At 34.7% G+C, this 25,007-nt stretch overlaps 2 protein-coding genes across 3 annotated transcripts in view; one reads left to right on the forward strand and one right to left on the reverse strand.

Moving 5' to 3' along the window:
• Positions 1 to 25,007, forward strand: part of LOC125649793 (spectrin alpha chain, non-erythrocytic 1-like) — a 157,580-nt gene that overhangs the window by 5,843 nt on the left and 126,730 nt on the right. The window lies entirely within an intron of this gene.
• On the reverse strand, positions 11,601 to 23,734 carry LOC125649827 (ADP-ribosylation factor-like protein 15). Of its 2 annotated transcripts, XM_048877640.2 has the most exons (6): positions 23,573 to 23,692; positions 19,698 to 19,779; positions 18,651 to 18,795; positions 16,229 to 16,288; positions 12,205 to 12,413; positions 11,828 to 12,072 (listed from the first exon to the last, which is right to left on the reverse strand). In XM_048877640.2, exons 3-6 carry the CDS (start codon positions 18,781 to 18,783, stop codon positions 11,911 to 11,913), a joined length of 564 nt encoding a protein of 187 aa, XP_048733597.2. In that variant the 5' UTR covers positions 18,784 to 18,795; positions 19,698 to 19,779; positions 23,573 to 23,692; the 3' UTR covers positions 11,828 to 11,910. The 2 variants fall into 2 exon arrangements, with proteins under 2 accessions (XP_048733596.2, XP_048733597.2); XM_048877639.2 differs by lacking the exon at positions 19,698 to 19,779 and having other exon boundaries at positions 11,601 to 12,072; positions 23,573 to 23,734.

Below are 25,007 nucleotides of genomic sequence, written 5' to 3' on the forward strand. Positions count from 1 at the left end.
AAGTGTTAAACATGTTTAGATTTTGAAGCGTTCAAAACTGTACACAAGAAATGTGTTTAACTTTGTGTTTAGGATCTAAACACCATTTTTAGAGTGTATGTACCTTTCAAACCATTTACAGCTTTACAAATTACAAAAAGACACGGCCAATATGACCATGGGCAAAAAGTTACAATCAGAAATTTTATGAAAGTAGGACAAAATATCACAGGACAAAAAGTCACAATTTCATAAGAAAATAAGACCAAGTCACAATTAGAATTTTATGATAGTAGAACAAAATGTCATAGGACAAAAAGTCACAGTTTATAAGAAAATAAAAAACTATTGATTTTTTATATATATTTGAAAACATCTGTTCTTTTTGTAAAGTTTAAGAAAATATATATGCAAACTTTATATTTTCTATGAGATTTTGATAATAATTATAAAATTGTTATTCCTTTTATCATATTTATTGTAAAATATCATTTTGATTTTTAAAAAGAGAGATTTCTTATTTCGATGAAATAAGCTTGATGATCATTTGGTTTAGTATACTACGTATTACATGTAATGATTGTCAAAACAAAATCTGATGACAGAATTATGGTTGGCTTCCTTTCACTCCAGATCATTGTCAAAACAAGAAGTAAGTGAACTATCATATAATAATTGATATATAAACAAGTTAATGATTTTTCCTTTCTTATTATCTGATAATGAACATTTAATAATGAACTGAAGGTGCTAAATGTGGCAAAACAAACATCAATAATGATGACATGTATTCCCTTGTACCTCCTATCCACTGTAAGAAATGTCTGGTGTCTGAACAACAGCTTTAGTGAGCATTTGGGTACCACCTGTTATTATTATCTTAAAAGTATATATGGGGTCTCATTTGCTAAGTCATTTTTGTGACTTTTCTACATATTTTGTGACTTTCTGTCCAGTGACGTTTATCCTGTGACTTTTTGTCCGTATACCAAACATGAATCCTATTTTGACTAATTTCGTGAAACTGAAACGTGTCCTTTGTAAGCAATTATAGTTGGGGCATAAGTGAACAGATATACGTTGACCTTGAAAATAAATAAATAGATATTAGGTAAATAAAGACGAAAAAAGCCGCCAGACGTTAGTTTTGTTGTCTTATGGTTTTTATTGGGAATAAGAAGGATGGCACGATCCCTCATGCCTGCTGGTTCCTATACACGATCCTGCTATATGTACATGTATATAGAGTCTAGTTGGTTAAATTTTAACACAAAAAGAATTATCTCGTAATAGGAAAGTCTTCCACTTTTGTACAAAAACACCCAAAGTAAACCTCCAAGTTGTATACAGTAGATGTGTGGTTGTTCGCATATCGGAGATAATTTGAATTCAGATAATCAGAAAATATATTTGAAATAAAAGAGGGTGAGAGAAGAAACATACTATGCAAAATAGATAAATAAATAATAAAACAATGTTGAATATGTGCCTACGTATTGTTCGTAAATTGGGCGAGTGGTATTTGTACTTATGATTACGAAGGTTGGTCACGGTAGAATAACCTGGTGTTATTTTATTTACAGGTAATTGTTTACACCTGCATGTTAATCCAAGTTTAAGGCGTCTAGCTGTGCCTTGTTCACACCTGTTATCATGTGATTAAAATATAAAAGATGACTTAGGAATTGTTATGGAGATAACACTATTGTAAATATGCTTTGAATAAACAGCCATTGTTTTCAAGTTGTTTATTCGTTATTAGATATCTTAGACATAATTCAGAAATCTTATGCATTAAAATATCAATTTTGGAGTTGGATAATACAAGTTAATTTGTATCTTTCAAGTTATGATGTGCATACGAAACAGAAAACTGAGAAGGGGGTTTATTATTACTATGGATTTAAAACCAGTAGGGCACCGCTTCGAGTTAAATACCACGCATGCGCAGAAGCCGGTGATCCGAGTCGTTCTTTTCCCTTATTCTATTAAAGCTGTATGACCCGATGTTCATGTATTATTTTTGTACATAATTACTTTAAAGGAGATTAATTACTTTATAAAGTTATTAACTTTCCCTTAATTACATGCTTGAAAACATCTGCATGTAAAAGAAAACAGTGCGAATATTATTTAGAAAGTAAATATAGTGGCTACATATATAAATCATCCCATAATAGACGTCTATAAATAGACCCACGCGCGTCTGGGGAATCCCAATATGGTGTATTAATTCATACGCAACTGTCTAGTTTTAAGGCTGAAAGAGCGTAAAACAGCGAATTACTAAGAGTTATTTGATATTTTTATTTCTATTAAACTTATGGTACGGTACTGTTATAACAAAATACACAGCTTTACACAGATAAGACCACCGATGATCTGAAAGTTTGAACTGGTCACGTGACTGTCACTTGAAGTGGCAGTATTTGTAAACATCGATTTAAAATCAAATTATTTGGGTTAAAACAGGTGAAATAATTTATGATATGTCGTACAGTCTCATAACTACATACGTGCGATAATTTAATAGCGTTTTTACGAGATGGAAAAAAATATTGTAATTCGGACCATACAGCTTTAAGAGCGACCCTGGTCACCAGCGACCGCCACCACGGTTACACCGGTATAACATCATGGCGCCTGTCAATATCAACTTTCGCGCTCAGCATATATTGTGTGAATCTCACACCCGACGCATTGAACCCGATCTCTATTTTCGATGCATAGAGCCGTAAAGCCCAATGAAGACCCACTTTGGTATACAGCTTATATTATTCTAAATTAGTATAAATTAGCATTCCACAAACCAGAATAACGTACCTAGATAAAATCCTAATATGTAAATTATACGATATAAAGGTGAATTTTTACTACTTTCATTTGATTAATTTCAACTCACAAACCCAGTATCTGAACTGTAATCAACAGATATACATGTAAATAAAGAAAAGAAATCTCTCTCTCTCTCTCTCTCTCTCTCTCCATTTATTTAGAGATATAAAAAAAAATTCTTCACATTTTTTTCTAATTACTATTACCCTTTGAACATCTACAATTCAGACAATGCTATATCAAAGGAAAACCATTGTAAAGTACTATGCAACCCTGTCAATGTAGTTCATGCTAGAAGGTTTTGTGAATTTTTACATGAATGTTTTGAATTGTTCACCAAATGTAGAGTGCTATAACTACATTTGATTTATGTAATATGCAATACTAAATTGCATACATAGTCTAATATCACAGGTACATATCAAATATATACTTGTATTTACATATACGTAAGTGAACTGTTAGTAATTAGTTTATTGTCATTATATATCTCATATTGTGTAACATGATTGTATGCCAATATGCTTGGTGAATCAATAAATAATTGAAATATTTAAATTAAAATTCAGATACCTGTGCATTTACATCTTACTTTAAAGGGACATTAGCTGTGAAAGTGATGGCAACCATTTTTTTCTCAAAATCTCTCGATGATATTGAAATACATATTGATGACTAATAAGAACATTTATTTTTTATTATGTACAAAAACAAGAAAATTAATCCTAATAAAGCTATGTTAGATAACCGCTTTTAATGTAAAGAAATATATATACGGAAGAAGTATTCACTGCACCCCAATCAAATCATTTCTTAAATAAAAACAAAAACAGCGAATACATTTTGCTGACAGCATGCAAAGGTAACTAGAGAATAATTATACTGTCTCGCAAGACAATAATATTCAATCACCAAAATCACATATTCATTTTCAAGAGGTTAAAAGGTGTTTGAAATAATTAAATACAAGTGTAATTATTACTTTAATATATAATATCTATTATAGGGCAACTTTCATTGAATTCAATATTTGGTGACAAAATGACCGCTAATTCCCATTAAGACAAGAAGATCGATGGAAGGGGTGTGAGAAATGTTGCATATGTTCTATTATAGAAAATGTTGTGATGGATATATTGAAATGGCTCTTTTATTCTAAATATTCAAGAAAAAGTTGTGAACTTTGCTGCCCTTACTGTTTCAGTTCTAAAATTTTAAGAAAAAAGTTGTGAACTTCTGGCACACGATTCTGAAAACCAAAGAAAAAGTTGTGGTGCACTTCTGACACACAGTTTTGATTCTGAATACCAAAGAAAAAGTTGTGGTGCACTTCTGGCACACTGTTTCATTTAGGAAAAGTTGTGGTGCACTTCTGGTACACTGTGCCACTAGTGGCACACTGTGTGCTGCTAGTGGAACACTGTATGCCGCTAGCGGCATTAGCTGCACACTTCTGGCAAACAGCTCTGGCACACTGATTTGTTTGCCGCAAACTTGCGGCAAATTTGCAGCAAACTTTACATTTTGGTAAGGCCACACCAATTTGTAAAATAGTTCTTCGGATTTTCAAACAAAAAAAGTGAGGCGAGAGGGCGAAATTATTTTACAAATATTATTTTTAATTTTGGAGATAAAAATTATGAGGCGAGCGAATACAAGAAATATAACTATTTTTAATTGAATTAAGTGTGATTTTAAAAAGCGGGCGCCTAAAAATAAAGATCTAAAATCATCAGATATCATTTGTTTACCACATAAACTTAATATTTTTCAACTTTGTTGATATAGTTTACAATAAATAAGAAGTATTTCAGGTTTCAAAGACTTATTTTCTTTATACCCAATACATGTACTCTGCAACATTAACTGATAAGGTCTTTTTGAAGCATTTTAATTTAAGTTTCATTTCTACAAACTTTTGATTCAGAGATATGCATATTGCTAGGGACACATCCAGTTTTGACATTCATTGCAAATGCAATATCCATTGCATCGCTTTGAGCATTTTCTTGAATTTTGATATGACATCACCAAACCTTTTGTGAATTTGTCGTTAACTGTCGGTCCGGTTTAAAATAGTCATCGATCAGTACTCCTTGCTTGTTGTAAGAGGCGAATAAATGGGGCGGTCCCAATCGGAACTCCTCGAATGTCTCGCGCACTCTACATAGATCTCGGATGCAATACGATGGCATCCATGAGCGAATTTGATGCATTGCTGTGACGTCACAACAATGCATCAAATTCGCTCATGGATGCCATCGTATTACATCCGAGATCTATGTCGAGTGCGCGAGACATTCGAGGAGTTCCGATTGGGGGCGGTCCTTCAGATAGGACTGCAAATGTCACAGCAGGTTTGGCACGATAAAGATCCCTCAGTGCCATAAGCGCTGAGCATAGGCCTAAATTTTGCAGCCCTTCACCGGCAATGGTAACGTCTTCATGTGAGTGAAATATTCTCAAGAGAGACTTCAGTCAATATATAGGCTAATCAAACAATCAATCATATGCTATCAATGTTCTCTAAATAGTGGCATCGAATAGCGCTTCAAAAGTTTCATCGGCTTCCAGTTCGATTCCAGCATAACGAACAACTTCCAATCCAGTGTTATGAAGTATCGTACATATTAAGATAGACATCATGACGAATAACTTAACCGTCTTACACTGTTAGGAAATTTCTCGAGAGCCCGCGCTTCTGTCATTTGTCAGCATATACATCAAAGTTATTTGTGCGCTTGTTGTAAAAACTAAAAAAAATATTTACGGATATTTTTGAACACGCGGGCGGATATTATTTTTTGATAATATTATAATTTGGATTTGTTACAAATAGAAGCGGCGAATCCGACGAACTAGATTACAAATTGGCATGGCCTAAGGGATAGTATATAGTTTGTATATGTAATATTACATTTTATTTTTAAAAAAATGAATTACTGGGAGTAAATCGGAATGCATTTTAAAACAGGATTCGTTCTAAAATCAAGAGTGACAGATCTACGTCTGATAATTTTACAATAACATTAATCCAAATTTGAATTTAGAAATGCAAATTGATAGCATTCCGGTTAAGTTGCCGTTTAACTATTTTAATGTACGTTATAACAGCTCTCATTTCAGTGGTGGATTTAAGGAGGGGGAAGGGGCGCAGTTACCCCTCCCCCCCATAAATTTTCAAATTTGAGGTAAATCGTGGTATCTTGTTTATTACACAAATGTACTAAACGATAAAAGAAGCAATAATTTCTTCCACTCCCGGAGAAATGAATGACAAAATCTTTTTGATTTCTTGAATTACTTCATTGGGAGAACTTAATTTTTTCCAAAAACCCTTAAAATTTGTGTCATTTTACTAATTTCACCTTATTAAGAATGATAGAAAATAGTAAAAATGACTTAAATAGGAGACATAGTTTAAGCCCTATAAAATCTGTAAAATCCAGGAGCTTTCGCACCCTGGGCCCCCACCAGGGCTTTGTCCTGGACTCACTGGGAGCCCCCAAATCCCCTGCCTCATAAAGTGGCACCCCCGTAACCGCAATTCCTGGATCCGCCCCTGCATTTCCTCTTCAACTCCCCCCCTTTTGAAAAATTTCTAGATCCGCGCCTGTACACTGATGTGATTAGAGGCCCTAGGTATATCTGAAGACTGACAGGCAAAACAATTTATATTAATGTCCCTGTGATTCTTGAGAGCAAGAAGAAAATGTGAAAAGATGATTATAGATTATTAGAGAGACAGTAGGTGAAAAATCAAGAAAAGCCACTTCGAGCTTTCAGCTCAGGTGAACTAACAGGCCCATGGGTCACATCACTCACCTGAGCAGTTCATTTTCCATCTAAATATTTTACAAGGTTTACATAGTGCTATCTAATCATTGTAATAAAATCTCAAAATTTTCTGCAGTTGTGTGCTTTTCCCCCCAAAACAAGAGGTCAATGGGTCAGAGCAGTGGCAATGTTCCCTATGGCATGTAAAACACTAAATCCTTATTACAGCCCCGTCTTGTCCCAGAGTGTGAACTGCATCCTAAATCTCCAATACAAACTAGCCGACTATCAATTCCACATCTTTTTCTGCCCAGCACTTCAGTTCATCCTTTGAAATAGCTATCTTGTGTCAACGGAACTGAAGTTTATCTCCCACAGTACACATTTGTAACAGGAACCCTGACTTTCCTAGATGTATCAAAATTCTTAAATCGTGTATTTGTCATGATGGATTTTAAAACACTTCTTTTGGGGATTAAAAACAAATATATACATGAATTTGGCTCCACTTTTTTTGGTACGCTGTTTTTGGCTATATTTAGCTCTAAAACTTCATAGTTATTTCGGATTTCAAACATTTCGGTTGAGCATCACTGAAGAGATATTATTTGTCGAAATGCGCATCTGGTGCATCAAAATTGGTACCGTATAAGTTTTACATGTACTTTGTTCATATGTTCTAGAGAAATCAAAAACTATTTTGGGGAATCTCATAACCATTCATAAATCTACAACAAATTTTCATTTTGAAGAATTTAATAACTACAAGAGAAATTCTGGACGGATTATAAAACTACAAGCATCACAATAAATGACATTCAACCTTACAATGGCCACTATTACACAGAGTACAAAGATGGTTAATATTATCAAGTCTGTAAAATATATTTCCTACAAATATCCAGATCTATCAAAAGAGTTTTCAAAAAATATATGTTGCTTTCCCTGCAGAAACTGTTAATGTGTTTCTTTAAATGTTTACAACCGTATATTTCCATTGCAGGGAAAAGGAACTGTTGGTTAACATAGAAATAGATCAGAATCATAAATGGCACTGTTTACCCCATGCATCTGGGGTATATGAAGTATACACAGATTTACAATATAGTCCATGCATAGGATGGGACTTAAATTTGCTTATGAGCTTTACTGAATAAAATATATATACTGAAAAATCAAACGTAAATACCTGTGACCACTGAGCAATTTTATCAACAGGCCAATGGACCGCAATGCCGACTTTGAGTCAATTCGATCTTATAAACTTAATAGTGGCCTAAAAATGCCTCAACATCTTAATCTACATGTACAAAGTATATATACTTCTAACAACACTGAATCTATACTATAACCTATCATATACATACCTAAATATCATTTAGTCTGATGTTGAGGAAATTTCTAAAGAATTCCTATGTAGAGGGAGTTCAAAACTTTTCTTTTATTTCATTATTTTAGTGTGATCCATTAGGGTCATAACTTAGAAACCTGTATCTACATTATGCAAGAAAGTTATTATACGAGTTTATTCATCCCAATTTTAAATTTCATTATTTTTTGCATTTTTTACTTAGCTTGGGAGGGGTGTGGACTTTCATTCAAATAAATTCAAACATCCTATTACTAGAGGGTCCTTTCTGACTAGTTTGGTTGAAATTGACAAACTGAAAATTTAGCAGACAGGCTTTGACCAGATTTACTAGAGCTTTTATCATCAGTACTGAAAAGATGACTAGCAATCCCAATCCGGTGCAGAACAAAAACAATAAAACCGTACGTTAAGCATACCTCTCCCCTTTCTTTAAAATCAATCAATCTCATCAATTTGTCTGATATGCTCAAATCTAGTACTTGTATCATAAACATTAATTAACAGAGATAATAATAATTGGAATGTAACATTTCTGCTATGGACATAAAACAAGAACAACAGTTTGTTTATGGCCTCGATATTCAAAAGAGTCAGTTCAATCATTCAATAATACACTGTGCATCTCAATGTGTTTGCAAAAGGCCTGTAGTATCACTGTAAATCCAAGAGTCCAACTGATGAAGATTTTTATCATTTGTAAACTAATTCCTGGCGTCATTCTGTACTCATTCCTGCAGCCATTCTGAAGAATTTGCAATTGTATCATCTTTATTCTCATGATTTTTTTTTTCAAAAAAGACTTGGTGTGACAATGAAATTGAGTAATTTTCCCTGTTGAAAAGGTCAGACACAAAAATGATCTGGAAAGTGACAACAGAAAGTTAACGATTCTTTACACTAGCCTTACAAATTGTCAAAGATGCTAACTTAAAGGATCTTTTTTCAGTAGTAATCATCATTCATGGGCCATAATTATATGCATCAGCCTGTATTATTTTCATACACTGAAGGCAAATATCTTTTAAAAAACGATTATTTTATAGGCTGCTTGAAGAAAAAGCAGATAAACATATTTGATTTATTGATAAAATCATAATTATTTTGTGCACTACATTTTCCACAACAAAATCAAAGTACAATATCTTCAACACCGATATCTCGAATATCAAGGATATGTCAAAAGTCATTCAGAAGTCCTATCCACTTATTCTTTAAGTATTTTACCCTCAATATCTCGAATCCTCAGATATCTCAGAGTTTTTCTTGGTCCCATCGAGTTGAAGATAACGAGGTTTGACTGTATATGAACGCTAACGCTATCTGTAACGAGCTTGTAGATTACAGTGTATGATCAGATTTAGGGCCAAATTAGACTATCATTGAACCTGGTTCTTTACACCAGATATTTTGGTATCAAAGAGAGATGATACAGGTCATGGATTAACACAAATAGTGCATGTAATCTTAGACGACCAGTTCATGCATTGCTACACAACAGTGACCCACATTAATTGTCATTTAAACCTGCACTAAAATAGAGGTAGACAATATCAGTGTGTCTGCACAATGAACAGCTAACATTAAATATTCAATACATAAACAATAGATTATCTCAATGCATGCAGAATGCAAAAACACTTTAAACACATTGAAATAGCTGTAAAATGAGAATGATTTCTTGAAGCAGGAGTTGCATGTTACTCCACTCTTTCTAAGTGAAAAAAAAAAATCCACACAGTAATAAACTGAGCAAAAAATGAATAGGTTCTACACATGCAAAAAATGAACAAGTTCTACACATACAAAAATAAATAAGTTCTACACATGGGAAAAGAACCTGTATGTTGAAAAAATAAATAAATTAAACACATGGGGGAAAAAACTGTATATTGAAAAAATAAATAAATTATACACATTGGAAAATAAACAAGTAATGTTCATGGAAAATCTCGAGTTGTCACAGCAATCCAAAATATGAGGTGCACAATGTTTATATTTGCAATCACCATGGAAACTGCTAATAAAGCTCAATAAAAGTTGCAGTTAAAGACTAAACAATTAGTGCAATGAAACAAATGACCATATTTCATGCTTAAAAAATCTGGACAAAATTTATAAATTCTATTCTAAAAACAGGATATTGGAACTACTATTTTAATATTTAGTATACCCAACAAGATCACATTTTATGCGTTAACTTGGGCAATTTTTTCATTAATCAAGTATACGTTACTATTAGATATAGTGAGTTCAGGTACTTAGCATCCTTTTCCAAAGTTGAGGAGTGGGGAGCAAACAAAGAAAATAATTGCCATCATATCTGTATGAAAATTCTTTGTTAGCAAGAAAAGTAGTTTTGCCCAAACCCCTAAATCGTTAAAAAAAGGTGTGTGTGTGTTTCAATTCATCGGTTCAACCTTGCATTTTCACTACCATTTGCCGCCACTATAAGAAGTGACCAGTTAATAAATGGATCTAAGCATATAAAAATAACAAACTTTGTATGTGATTATAATGCGATGTCACATGTACATGTCAAGAAAACTGGGGGGGGGGGGGGGGGGGGGGGGGGTAATTGTACGTGCCTGGAGATTGATGCATAAATTTTGATTATTTTTTATACTTCTATTTCTATACATATATCATTTCATAGCAGTCGGTTGTTTTAATGACTCAAGAAAATCTTGCTAAGTTAATATCCACATATATGGTAGAGGAAATGAACGGTACTGTGATTTTTATTTATTTTTGGTTTTTTGGTGTTTTTTTCTTGTATTGTCTCTGCTACTAGACATGAGGAATTTAATCTAATAACTCATGTCATGGGTACCAGGGTATTCGCTTGTGACATTCTGAAAATAATCTTCAAATCAGGCAGATATTTTTGTATCAGAACAGAGCCGTCTCTAGCATCATTAATTTGAATACAAGAGTTGCGTAAGGGATGCATAATTTTGGTAACTTCTTTTTCTGAAGAGTTCCAAAATTTTATTGTTCCGATATCCCGTATTAAGAAGTGCACATTTCATAAGCAATCATTTTAACTTTCTGGGTCTCCTCATCAAACTATTCACAAATTTAATCCATAGGTCATCTCTCATTCCAAACTTAAGGAATGAAAGTAATTTTTATTTGTTTTATATGATATAAAGTAAGTTGGGGTAATTAATGCATTACTGCAAAGCGGTTTATAAAATGGCGTAAACTGTCCAAACTTACTGTATATCGTATAAAACAAATTAAAATTACTTTCATTCCTTATAATTTAATTTAGTATACTGCGTTTGATATTATTTGGTGGATAATTCTAAACAAAATATAAATTTTATTTGACATGGACCAATATCGCCATAGCAACAAAATGGAAACTGAACGGCTAAATGTATTATGATGTCATTCCTATAACATCATATAGCGGGACTAAAGGGCAACTTTGTTTATACGATATAAAGAATGTTGATAAAGTCAAATGAACCAATCAAATTGTGTGTAACAAGTAAAATTAAATTATTAGTAAGTACATGTGTTTAGGGTTATAACAAAATTCATACGCATAATGCTTTCTTTCCCATTAAATACGGTATTTGTCATAAAGTGACCTTCACATTATCTTTTATCTTTTTAAATCTCCATCTTTGTTCCAAAAAAATCACACAACAAATCATTCAATGATCACAAGCAACAAAATATACTCCTACATTTCCTCCACACCAAGGAAAATTCACAACATAAAATAATGATCTCCACTTAACATGAACAGAGATAAAAGCTGCCATTAACGGTAACGACAAAAATTATGGGGGGGGGGGGGGGGGGGGGGGGGGGGGGGGGCAATATACATTTGTACATAAAGACACAAATTTATCTGGAGTCCTGCTATCATATTTTCATTTCCCCTAACTATAAATCAGATCAAGATCAACTCTCCTATGATGACAAAAATCTTTTCAAATCTTGCTGAAGCCCTCGTCTTTTTTCCTGCTGTCCAGTAGCCTTTTGTTAAAGCTCTCAAAGGCCACTTTGATACTCTTTCTATCTGCAGTGGTACAGGAATGTATTTCCCAGTGTCGGCTTTTAGATTCTAAATCCAGCTCCAAGATCTTTTGCATCTGGAAAGTATGACGAATTCAATAAATACACATATTTGATGTCAAAAACTAAAAGTAAATTCATTTCAATTACACAGCTACTAACAAAGCAACATGAATTTTACAACAATGATGTCACAACATAAAAAGAACCTCTTCTTTTGTCTTGGCTCCCTCTTTGTCACTATAGTTACACAACACCATCAAGGGGAGATTATCCAGTTCAGGGTCAGCCAGTGCCTTGTGCAGTTCATTGTTTGTCAGCTGCAAGTCTTCATCAGTACCCGAGCTGTCCACTACAAATACAACACCCTCAGCTCCCCCGAAATATTTGTCCCAGTATGGCCGAACATGGTCTCCCCCTGCAATGTGATATTTTTCAAAAAACTGTTAGGGTTTAGGGTACAACAAATTTTCTGCTTAATGTTTTTTTATAAACAAGACCCCCCCCCCCCCTCCAAATTACATGTTGGAAAACAGTAACCTAAACACAAAATTGATATGAAGAAATAAAATGTCATGTTAGTCATTATAAAAATTCTTATCACGACAAATGTATATGGTGTTCTGTTCAACATTTGTTCCTTCACTTTTAGAGGGAAGATGTGATGCAAGGGTGATGAAGCGAATGTGTGACGCTATGAAGGCAAAGCAGTGAAAATACAAAGTACAAAATGTCGTGAAGACAAAGCAGTGAAAATACAAAGCAAAAAAAAGTCGTGAAGGCAAAGCAGTTAAAATACAAAGTACAAAACGTCATGAAGGCAAAACAGTAAAAATACAAAGTACAAAACGTCATGAAGGCAAAACAGTAAAAATACAAAGCACAATTAAAACACCATGAAGGCAAAGCAGTGAAAATACAAAGTACAAAATGTCGTGAAGGCAAAGCAGTGAAAATACAAAGTACAAAATGTCGTGAAGACAAAGCAGTGAAAATACAAAGCAAAAATAAGTCGTGAAGGCAAAGCAGTTAAAATACAAAGTACAAAACGTCGTGAAGGCAAAGCAGTGAAAATACAAAGTACAAAATGTCGTGAAGACAAAGCAGTGAAAATACAAAGCAAAAATAAGTCGTGAAGGCAAAGCAGTGAAAATACAAAGTACAAAACGTCATGAAGGCAAAACAGTGAAAATACAAAGTACAAAATGTCGTGAAGACAAAGCAGTGAAAATACAAAGCAAAAATAAGTCGTGAAGTCGTGAAGGCAAAGCAGTTAAAATACAAAGTACAAAACGCCATGAAGGCAAAACAGTAAAAATACAAAGTACAAAACGTCATGAAGGCAAAGCAGTGAAAATACAAAGTACAAAATGTCGTGAAGGCAAAGCAGTGAAAATACAAAGTACAAAATGTCGTGAAGGCAAAGCAGTGAAAATACAAAGTACAAAACTGTTTGCCATAAGAATTTTCACTAATATGCACATAAATCATTGTATTTGCCACATGTTTATTGTACATGTGTATAATGTTTATTGTACATGTGTATACAGTAATATATTGATCCCGGGTTAATCATGCTAAAACAAGGGAATTTAAAACTTGAGACTTGGATACACTTCAAGTGGAAAAATGTAGTATCTAGCTCATGTATGGGATATTTCAGTAAGAAAAATCTACTATAGCCCTACTAATATCATAAGACTTTACTTTTTCCTGAACTCAAACATCTATTATTACCTAATCTACTATATAAATTGGTATTACACATTTTTTTCCCTATTTTACAACTTTAATCAGCAGAGAAAGGTACACACAATGAAGTGAGGTATGAAACAGTTCATCAAGTGACTTACTATTACCCTGTCACGTGACTTACTATTACCCGGTCACGTGACGAACTGTTTCCCAGTCACGTGACTTGCTATTACCCGGTCATGTGACAAACTGTTTCCCGGTCACGTGACAAACTGTTTCATGGTCAGGTGGGAAACTAGTTCGATTAGCAGATTAGATAATAAAACAATTATTTCACGCCGGCTAGGGAAACAGTCAAAACTATTGTCCCGAGGAAGTGCCGAAGACCCGGGAAACAGTTGTCCTCCACCTATGGCCTCTGACAACAGTTTTCCGGGTCATCACCACTTTCTCAGGACAATAGTTTTGACTGTTTCCCAAATAGGCATGAAATAATTGTATACTGTCATCATTCAAAGTGACTCAATAGCAAACCATTTTATTTGACATTCAATATATACGCAAGACTCTAAAGTGCGATGGTCTGCGCCAAAGTGCAATGGTTTGTTGACGTTACAGACGGCAAAGTGCAATGGTCACGCTAAAGTGTGATGGTCCCTTTCCTATATAGACACACTACACCAATGGGTGATGGTGCAGGGTACAGTTTGTACTGTCACATTATTATGACATCATTTGTAACGTCTTTCAGAAGCAAAGCAAAGAAGATATTTTGGTGTCCATTCAGTTTTGCAAACCAAATGACTTCGGCATGTCACCCACATCACACTCTGGCGCATTCGTTTCACACCATCGCACTTTGGCTTATCAGTCATTTGTAGGCACACCAAGCCAAAGTGCGATGATCTGACACTCCCAAGTCAAATGGTGCAGGCTTCAGTAACGCTTGTGACGTCACGTTATTATGACGTCATTTGCAACGTATTGAAAATCAAACCCAAGAAATGCAATGTCAGTTTGCCCCAACGAAAGTTCTTTCTGTTGGCACCAATGGATATCAGAGGAAGGAACGGGTGATTAAGATAAACATGGACGATAGCAAGGGCAACGTTTACAATGTTGTGGATTGTGAGAACGGCTATAAAGTACAATCTACTTTGCCCATCATTATCATTCATTACTTGTGATGCATACGTAATAAATTCCTGAGGGTGGTACAACAGGGCTCAAAATTAGCAAGAAATACTCGCAAAATGCGAGTATATTTGAAAAATAGCGAGTAAATATAGTGGACACTCAAAAATCTTAGCTAGTGCTGATTTACAAACCATGATCGTATCGTATCCGTTTTATACGGTGATGCGCTATTCACTTTTCTTAAACTTACATTCAGAATCATACAAACGCTTATGATGACACGAGTGCATTGCTCGGTGTGTAGACGATTATCAAAAAAGTTCATGGGACTCGTGATCATGCTGCTTATAAACCATGAGTCCGGGATTCGCTTTGAAAAATCACTAGTGACACCCTTTATGTGGCATGAAATTGGAAGACCTGCGGTAAACAGGTGCGATGGTCAAGAGACCTAAACATTGCACCATATGTATGTAACTTAGCATATGTCTTACGTAACTTAGTGACTTGTCCAAACAATGCCTGTTGACCCACTGGGCTCAGTATAATGATGGAGAAAATCATTGATTTACAAAAAATATATGAAAAAAGACAACTGCTTCATTATTTTCATTTTAGCTTGTAGGTTTTCATTTTAGCCTGTGGATTTTTTATCCACAAGCTAAAATTAGCCTGTGGTAGAAAAAGTCAATTTCAACCCCCTGAGTACAAAACATTCTATGCGATTTCTCAATTGAAAATTTTGTGTTTATCAACTCGACAGCTATATATAGTAATGAAAGAATTTTATCCTCAATACTATTTTGATATTTTAGTGAAACAACACACGGTTGTCACAGTCTGTACCAAACCACTGTTCCATTCAGTTTTGCAAACCAACGGACTTCAGCATGTCACTCCATCGCACATTGGCGCATTAATATGTACCATCACACTTTGATGCATTTGTCTCACACCATCGCACTTTGGCGTGTCACACCATCGGGGTCTGGCATAGACCATCGGGGTTTGGCACAAAACACCTCAGTTTGACATGTCGCATCATCGGGGTTTGGCACAGACCATCGCACTTTGAAGTCATACATATATACAGCTGAATACTGTATTAATGAACATCAATCATTGAATTAGATCATGTTATGATAAAGATTGAAGATTAAACAAATAAACAAACATGAAAGAATTATAAACCAAACCTGCATGGTTAACAAAATAAAATAAGACATTTAATCACCAAAATATTGTACCAAAGTGTTATTATGTGATTTGAGTGTTAGTCCCAGTTAATTCAAATTGCCACGAACGTCACTCCACAAATGTCCATTCCCTGGCACGTCAGTCCATTTTTTGCACAAATGTCCTGAGTGACAGAGAATCATTATAGAATCTAAAACCACTTACCTCCAAGTTCTTTTACATCAACAATACAATCATCAAACATCAGGGCCTTTATACTGAAACCTGAGAAAAGTAAACACACAGATAAAATGAAATGAGCAAGTATTGCATTTGATTAACCATAAAGTTGCTCACTCCTCAGAATTATACTTCAAGGATTTTTCAAAGTGTAATATAAAAAACAATGGGGTCCACATAATTCCTGCGAATTTAAACTTGACCCTTTTGCACTCCAATCTCAACAACAACAAAAATACACAACAGAAAATGTGGGGATCAGTGATGAAATCTTTGACATGTACATGCTATTTGGGTCAATGTTTTCAAAATTCACCATTATCAAATTCAAAATTTGCAGAACTATATATTATTCAATTCATCCAAATTGTTTTAGTAAGGACTATACAAGAGGCCTTATCAGTCACCTGAATACTAGTGAAAAAGTATCACTACTTCCATGGGCTATGAAATCTAGAAAAAAATTCCTGTTCTGAATATCTAAGCTAAATTCTAATGTTCAGCAACAGTATAAAACAAGATCTGTTCTTAAAACTTCACTGCCTTCAAAAGTGCATACACTGATGAAAGGCTTTGAATAATAGGTGTATTAACATTAAAACATCAAAACATATGACTAATTTGGACTCATCCTTAATATAAGTCATATAACCCTGGGTTTTATTCACCATTTTTTATACATCCTTTTCTGCTATTCCTAAGTATGCATTTAGACATTTTATACAGTATCAGCAAACTTGCACATAAATACTATATACAAAATCCCTACCCCTGGGATCATCAAATTTAAAAATTTTGGTAAAGGACTACCTGCTCTTTCTAAATATCTATTTAGTTTCAATATACATTGTAGTATCAACAGCACTAAAGAAGATGTTATTTAAGTGTTTTACACATAAACACTATATACCAAGTTTGGCCCCACCCTAGGATCAGAACCCCTACCCCATAGATCATGAAATATACAATTTTGGTAGAGGCCTTCCTGCTCTCCATCACCATGCATTTAGTTTTTCTTACACATGTACAGTTCTTAAGAAGAAGATTTTTGAAAATTGGTCAATTTGAGAGTTTTTGCCCCGTCCCTAAGGCCCCAAGGGAGCTGGAGACCTGAAATTTACAATTTATGTTCCCCTTGTCCCAAAGATACTTCATACTAAATATGAAAAGAATTGGATTGGTAGTTATCAAGAAGAAGTTAAAAATGTTCAATTGTTGACGGACGACAACCAATTGCAACAGGTCACCTGAGTTTACTCAGGTGACCTAATAAAAAACTTGATCTGAAGAAATTGATTTGAATGTCATATTTACAAATTATTTCCTGGATATGATACATATGAGCAACGAAATAGTGTGATATAATAAGAATTACATGTATTTAATTACTTCCTCAATATTTATCATTTAATTAGTTTGTGTAATAGTCAAATTTGGGTGATGAGATGAAACTGCGTATGAGAAACTTACTGAGCAGATTCACTTGTGCAAGGATGAAAATAGGTCCCACTCCCGCATGTAAACAAACTGTTCCTTAATTGCCTTATTATGTATGAGAGTTCTCCAAAGGGAAATAACTCGAATGTATCTTGAAACCGGCCTATTATAATTTCTTTGTTATAGTGAAGTCGATTGCAGGTGTTCAAATGCTTAGAATTATTCTTACTTTTCACAAATAATATATGTATGATATTGGTAATAAATAAACAAAAACAAATTCCTTTTCCAATATCAAATGTCCTTTTAATAAAAAATATTGAATATATATTCATTGAAACCAGTATGTGCTTGTTTTTTTCAATACAGTTAATTGTCTACATAAGGGGTGAGATCAAAAGTTCAATGTCTGACAAAATACTAAATTCACTTAGTTTTCACCACGACCCCCCCCCCCCCCCCCCCCCCCCTTCAAACTAATTGACACTAAATATGATGAATGTTGAAATTAATCTATTAACAAGTAAAAACATACGATTATAAATAACACTCTGTATACCTTTTATACTGTTTATTCACAAACAAAAGTGTACATTAAATCTATTTAAATGTTCATTATAATCTTGATATGTATGTGGTTTTTAACAGTCACTTATCTGTTTTTCTTTTTCCACTAAAGTGTAATCGATGTCGAATGACAGAAACTTATGGGAGTTTTTACCCCCCTCTTTATCCGACATCATCTTTTGATCTCACCCCTAAAAACTTCCTTATATGGATGTGGTATCAAATTAAGTGCAAGTATCTTCAAGGAATTCCTTATCAGTGAATTTCATTGTAATCTACATCCTCTTAAATAAACAATTTAATAAAAATCAAACTTTTCATTTCAGTGTTCATGGTATATGCTCATGAAAGATGACATTAAAAACATATGAAAATGATACTGAACTGATCTGTGCATACATACCAACAGTTGACTGGATATTTTCTGTGCTCTCTCCACTAAGAACTGAAAGGAGCGTGCTCTTCCCAGACTTTGACAGGCCAATACAAAGAATTGTAAAGTTTGGCTTCTCAGCGGGGGGTCCCCGCCCACACATTCTTCTAAACAACTAAAAACATTCACAAAATTTATTAAGTATATAATATCTCATATATTCTACCAAGCCTCTATCTTTGCTCCTCACAAAAATATTAACAGCTGTGAAGGAGAAACTTCAAACGTACTGTGCCACTACATATGCCAGAAGTGGTGTATATCAAATGTGGATTCTAAAAAATTCTAAAGAACTTTTAGTAAACTTGAAATCGCAAAGCTTTTCTTAAATCAACAACATCGAAACATACGACTTTTCAACACTTTACACGACCATTCCTCATGATAAATGAAAGAAAGCAGACGTGAGCAAGCTCACATACCCCATGCTCCAACATTGCTTGACAATGCCTCACTTAATGAATGGTAATGTTATGCATTACTGCAAGAACAGGACAGATGGCCTCAAAATTCTAAGTTCAATGGAGGCATCACTCCCAGAAAAATTAATGAATCAGAATTTCCTGGGAATATGCACATCTACACAGTGTGTCCTTAGTAGTTACCAAATTTCACAAAATTCTGTTGAGCGGTTTCAAAGGAGTTGCGCTGACAAAAAAAGGGACTGACGGACAGGTCAAACACAGGGGCTTCTTATCCATTTTGTTCTCAATCTATATATAAATATCTATATTTATATATATCTATATTTATATATAGATTGAGAACAAAATGGATAAGAAGCCCCTGTGGGTCAAAAACATTATACCCTTCACAACTTCGTTAGGTGGGGTATAATAAAAGACTAGACTTTTTGACATCATAGACAGTTGAATTCAACAAAAATGGAAAACGGAAATATTCATATGTAGTGATTAGTCATCCAAAAAATTACTTTGTTAAACACCACTCTCATTCCATGCACAAGAACTTTGAAGTTGGAATCAAAAATATCCTGGAGTTCCTAATTGACAATACCTTCGTAGTCTTTGGTGATCAGGTCTTCCAACAGTCTGTTGGAATTCCCATTGGCAAGAATTGTGCTCCTTTGTTAGCTGACCTGTTTTTATATTCATATGAAGCAGAATTTATTCAAAAACTTCTACGTGAGAAGAAAAAAATTTCTTGCTGTGTCCTTCAATGCAACATTTAGATATATAGATGACATTTTATCTATTATAAATAATGCTAATTTTCATTCATATGTCGATTCGATATATCCCAGTGAACTCGAAATAAAAGACATCACAGAGTCATCCACTTCTGCTTCATATTTAGATATTTTATTGAATTTCAAAGTAGATATTAACAGCAAACTTACAACTCAACTTTATGACAAATGGGATGATTTCAGCTTCTCCATCGTCAACTTTCTACATTTATGTAGCAATATTCCATTATCACCTGCATATTATGGTGTATATCTCTCTCAAATGATTCGATATGTAAGAGCTTGTTCTGCGTATCATCAGTTTCTAAATCGAGGAAGGCTACTGACAATCAAGTTGATGGTGCTGGGGTTTCAACAGTCTCGTTTAAAGTCAGCATTTCGCAAATTCTATGGTCGTTATAACAATCTAGTTTGCCAGTACAACCTATCATTGGGTCAAATGCTGTCTGACTTGTTTTCATACCGATTGTTAGGCCGTTCTTGACACACTAATTTTGACTATGGATAACTCTGTTTAGCTGATCAAGATATAGGGCTCACGGCGGGTGTGACTGGTCAACAGGGGATGCTTACTCCTCCTAGGCACCTGATCCCACCTCTGGTATATCCAGGGGTCCGTGTTTGCCCAACTCTTTATTTTGTATTGCTTGTAGGAGTTATGAGATTGATCATTGTTCATTATCTTCACTTTTCATATAAACTAGCAATCCCAAATTTATTTCATAATTCATTTAAAACATGTACACATGCTTATTCATACATTTGATAACATAGAATAAAATTAATGCAGTAGAACTAGATGGCAGGAGTAAAAAGCCTATACAAAGTAAACATGAGTGATAGCAACTTTAACATATATGCTGATTTTAGGCCATGTGTATAGTGCATCCTTCCTTGGTTATATCAAATCAAGTGGGGAATATGCTACATTTTGTAATTACTGCCAAAAGCTGATTTCTGTCAAAATTATTTGTATATATGCTACGTAAATAATTCACACAGATAAAAGTGAAAAGAGAAGTTCTCTCACTGGTCTTCAATGGTAAATCTTGCAAATTTCACTTTTCAGCTGATAATTCCCAACCATATTCCTTTGAGGTTGCAAAGGTATTTCACATTGGGGGGGGATAAATAGTCTCTACACATAAATCAATACACTACCTCCACTCCATGACTCATGTTCAACTACTGTAATAAAAACTGAAAGCTCATGAAGTGGTTCATAAATTCCACATTCAATGTGAGCTTATTTCAAAAGTGTTAATTTTAAAATCACAACTTATTCAGCAGGTCAATAAGTATTATGGGCCAGGGTTGCCCCCTTCAACCCTTTGGACTTTTTTAAACTCAGAAGATCTGTAAAAATGATGTTTGTATGCTCTTCTTCCCACTTTTCATTGTCCCAAATCATCATGTGAAAGAATTTACAAGTGATACATGTATCAATCAAAAAGTTCATACATATTTCATATTTATTACATATAGTTCACTGCTTCAATGCCCCATATCACTGTTACATGTATATTTGCTAATGTGGGTCCTAGTGGTCAAATAATGTGAATATGAGAAGGGAAAAACTTCCATAGGCCATCCTAGTATTTGATTTGTAAAATATAATCTGAATTTCTATGAGCTCTCTGTTCACATTATTCAGTCTGACCATGCTACATTCCTCCCCATTATTTGTCTTCAAGCTTTCCTTTGGCATACATTTCTATTTGTCAGTTTAAGGGGCAAATCAGTTATAAATTGCATCCGTGTTGTTAACTTCAGTGTCAGACTATCATTCATCAAACTATACCATAGTGAACTATCAGCTAAACAAATCTCAGTGTTTCACAAACATACATAGAGAAACTGTGACCTACATAGTGAAACTGTGACCTACATAGAGAAACTGTGACCTATATAGTGAAACTGTGACCTACATAGAGAAACTGTGACCTACATAGAGAAACTGTGACCTACATAGTGAAACTGTGACCTATATAGTGAAACTGTGACCTATAAATAGGGGTGAAACGATGCATCGCGATGCGGCCGAATCGCGATGTAGTGGTCTCGATTCGATGTTCGATTTATTCGGGGTCTCTTTCGGTTCGATACCATTCTAAAATCATTGCACACATTGCTCTTGATAACACGGTTTCTGATTAGCCAATGGAATTGAAAATTGCCCAATCAACACACGAGTAAACTTTGCTGTATCAAAATGGATGCAGTCGAGTTGAAAAATGCACCCCCAATGTATAAATCCTGGGTATGGCGACATTTCGGCTTTAGGACAAGTGATAAGATTGTTGCTCTATGTTAAACGTTTTTACATTATGTAGAATTTATTTGCAGAGAGCAATAAATACAAAGAAACATAAAAAAATCTTAGCATTATAAAGAATTTGGTACATGCTATTGTATCGAATCGAAAATCATCGAATTGAGACTAAAGTATCGAATCAAATCGAGAAGGTACTGTATCGTTTCACCCCTACCTATAAACACTCATTTTTTCCCTGAACAATCACAGTGGAACCCTCTGGAAGACAAGATAGTGACAGCGCCGCATTCAAGTCTGCCTTACACTGTGATAAGGATGTGTACATGCACTCTCTATTCCGTCGTTTATTCATACGACGTACCAGTACAGATTTGAGAAATCGATGGAAAGAATCCCAACTGTAACTATTCACTAGGATTTGGACCGGGTCCCTTAAATACCCAGATTTATTAGAGCACAGGGGCTTGCTCCCGTTTAAACAAAATGTAAACAATGATATCACTGGAGCAAGCCCTAATCTCAGCGAGATTCGTCGAGGCTGAATATTTGGACTGACGCCTCTTCCGAATCTCAGACCAGTGTCACATAAAGTGATTCGGGAAATCTTGCCTGAACTTCGGCCGCTTGTTGTGATTAAAATGGGTTAAATAAACTTCTTGTCCGCTTCAACTTTTCGCCTTAGACATCCTATTAACTCCCTATCACAATGAAACATGCATTTCTTACCTTTACAAGGTGTAAATCCCACAGTAATTCAAGTTGGCTATTTTCGAAGCCATTGCAAACGGCCACCATTTCATATTTTACCTTCTCAACACTGGAGTTCCGATATACTACTTCATGACAATTTGTACTATGATTGAAAATACAGAACTTACTGGTTGACAATTACTTTGTACAAAGCATTTAAGCATAAAAATTAAAAGTAATAAAAAGAAAACTGTGTAATATTTAATCAATCTATTTGAAGGCGTCCTAAACTATCGGAACTCTTCAGTGTTGAGAAGGTAAAATATGAAATGGTGGCCGTTCGCAATGGCTTCGAAAATAGCCAACTTGAATTACTGTGGGATTTACACCTTGTAAAGGTAAGAAATGCATGTTTCATTGTGATAGGGAGTTAATAGGATGCCTAAGGCGAAAAGTTGAAGCGGACAAGAAATTTAATTAACCCATTTTAATCGCAACAAGCGGCCGAAGTTCAGGCAAGATTTCCCGAATCACTTTATGTGACACTGGTCTGAGATTCGGAAGAGGCGTCAGTCCAAATATCCAGCCTCGACGAATCTCGCTGAGATTAGAGCAAGCCCCTATGATTTAAGTTTAAATTTTCACTGCAGGGAGTATCTGGCTCCGCCCTCACCAACAGTTGTTTCGTAAGATATATATTAAGTGAGACATCATTACCGAGTAGAAGTATATCCTTATAACTGCACACAATAGTTGCAAGTTTTGGCACATTGCGCTGTTGGAATAAAATGCAAAACAGGGTAGTTTTTAGTTGACGACATTCACAAACTTTTAACCGGAAGTGACAAATGCGAAGGAAAAAATCTAGTACGAATAGGATAAAATCTCAGTTTCCCGGAAAAAATAAAACCCACGGGAAAATTCAACGGACAATGCCGGTGTTTTGGCATGGAATCCCCCTTCACTCCGTATATCCCTTGATTTCCCCGTGGGAGAGGATTTCCATATTATAGGACCCCCTTCAAATGAGTACCCCCTTTTTTCAATAACAATATTATCCAGTTTTTGATTGAGAGAGAGTTTGCACAATGTTAATATACAATATTTACAAAATCTATGAAATACACGTGTAAATAAACATTGTTTGTCTGTGTGACATGCATGCACTATGGTGGCTGATTTGTGCCATTTTACAATTTGTCGTCTTATCGTTATTTCGAGGTGAAAAGATGACAAAACGATAATTCACGACTTTTTGCCCGGAAATAACGAAAAGTCGAAAAGACAACGAAACGAAAAGATGAAAAAATATACACGAAAAGACGATAAATAAAACCCGCAAATTAGCGACCTAATTTTTCGTCTTTTCCTTTTCGTTTTGTCGTCTTTTCGCCTCAAAATAACGAAAAGTCGAAAAGACAACGAAACGAAAAGACGACAAAATGTAGGCGAAAAGACGACAAATAAAACCCGCAAATTGGTGACCTAATTTGTCGTCTTGTGACGTGTTTGGGTCCGTGAATTTGGATAGATCAAGACAACGATAAATGTATGATTGTATATATAGAAAAATGGCAATCAGCAATAATTACGAAAAATGATTTTGTGAACAAGAACGAGTCAATATATACAGATAAGTCTTAGGATTATCTATCCCTAATATAAAAGGAAACAAATATAATTAGGTATATGGTGTCCGGGCAGATATGTATCCTCGGGACAGGTATGTATCCTATTGTATCCTAATGTATGTATAAGTACGGGTCTCGGATGTATCTCCAGATCTGTCCTATACCCAGACAGAACTGTATAAGTACAATTATATCGAAATATAGCAAACAGTTTTAATTCACTGTATAACACCTTAAAACCAGTATACTAGCCACCGCATATACTAAAAACAACCAGGGTTAAATTTATTCTCTCATTCCCGCTTCTGCTACGATCTTACTCCTTTGAGCTCCGACAGTGAACTGACGAAATATCGCTCATCACCGCCTTATACACTGATGCGCATTCGAACTAACCTCGACCCAGAGTTATCGTTCCTTACACTCACTTACACCTCTGTTAGCGTCTCAAAATAAGCAATGTTTATTCCACATGTAAATCCACATTTTTTACGGCTAATAATACTAAGAACTATTTTATA

This window comes from Ostrea edulis, chromosome 5, assembly GCF_947568905.1.
Source record: "Ostrea edulis chromosome 5, xbOstEdul1.1, whole genome shotgun sequence".
NCBI classification, from domain to species: Eukaryota; Metazoa; Mollusca; class Bivalvia; order Ostreida; family Ostreidae; genus Ostrea; species Ostrea edulis.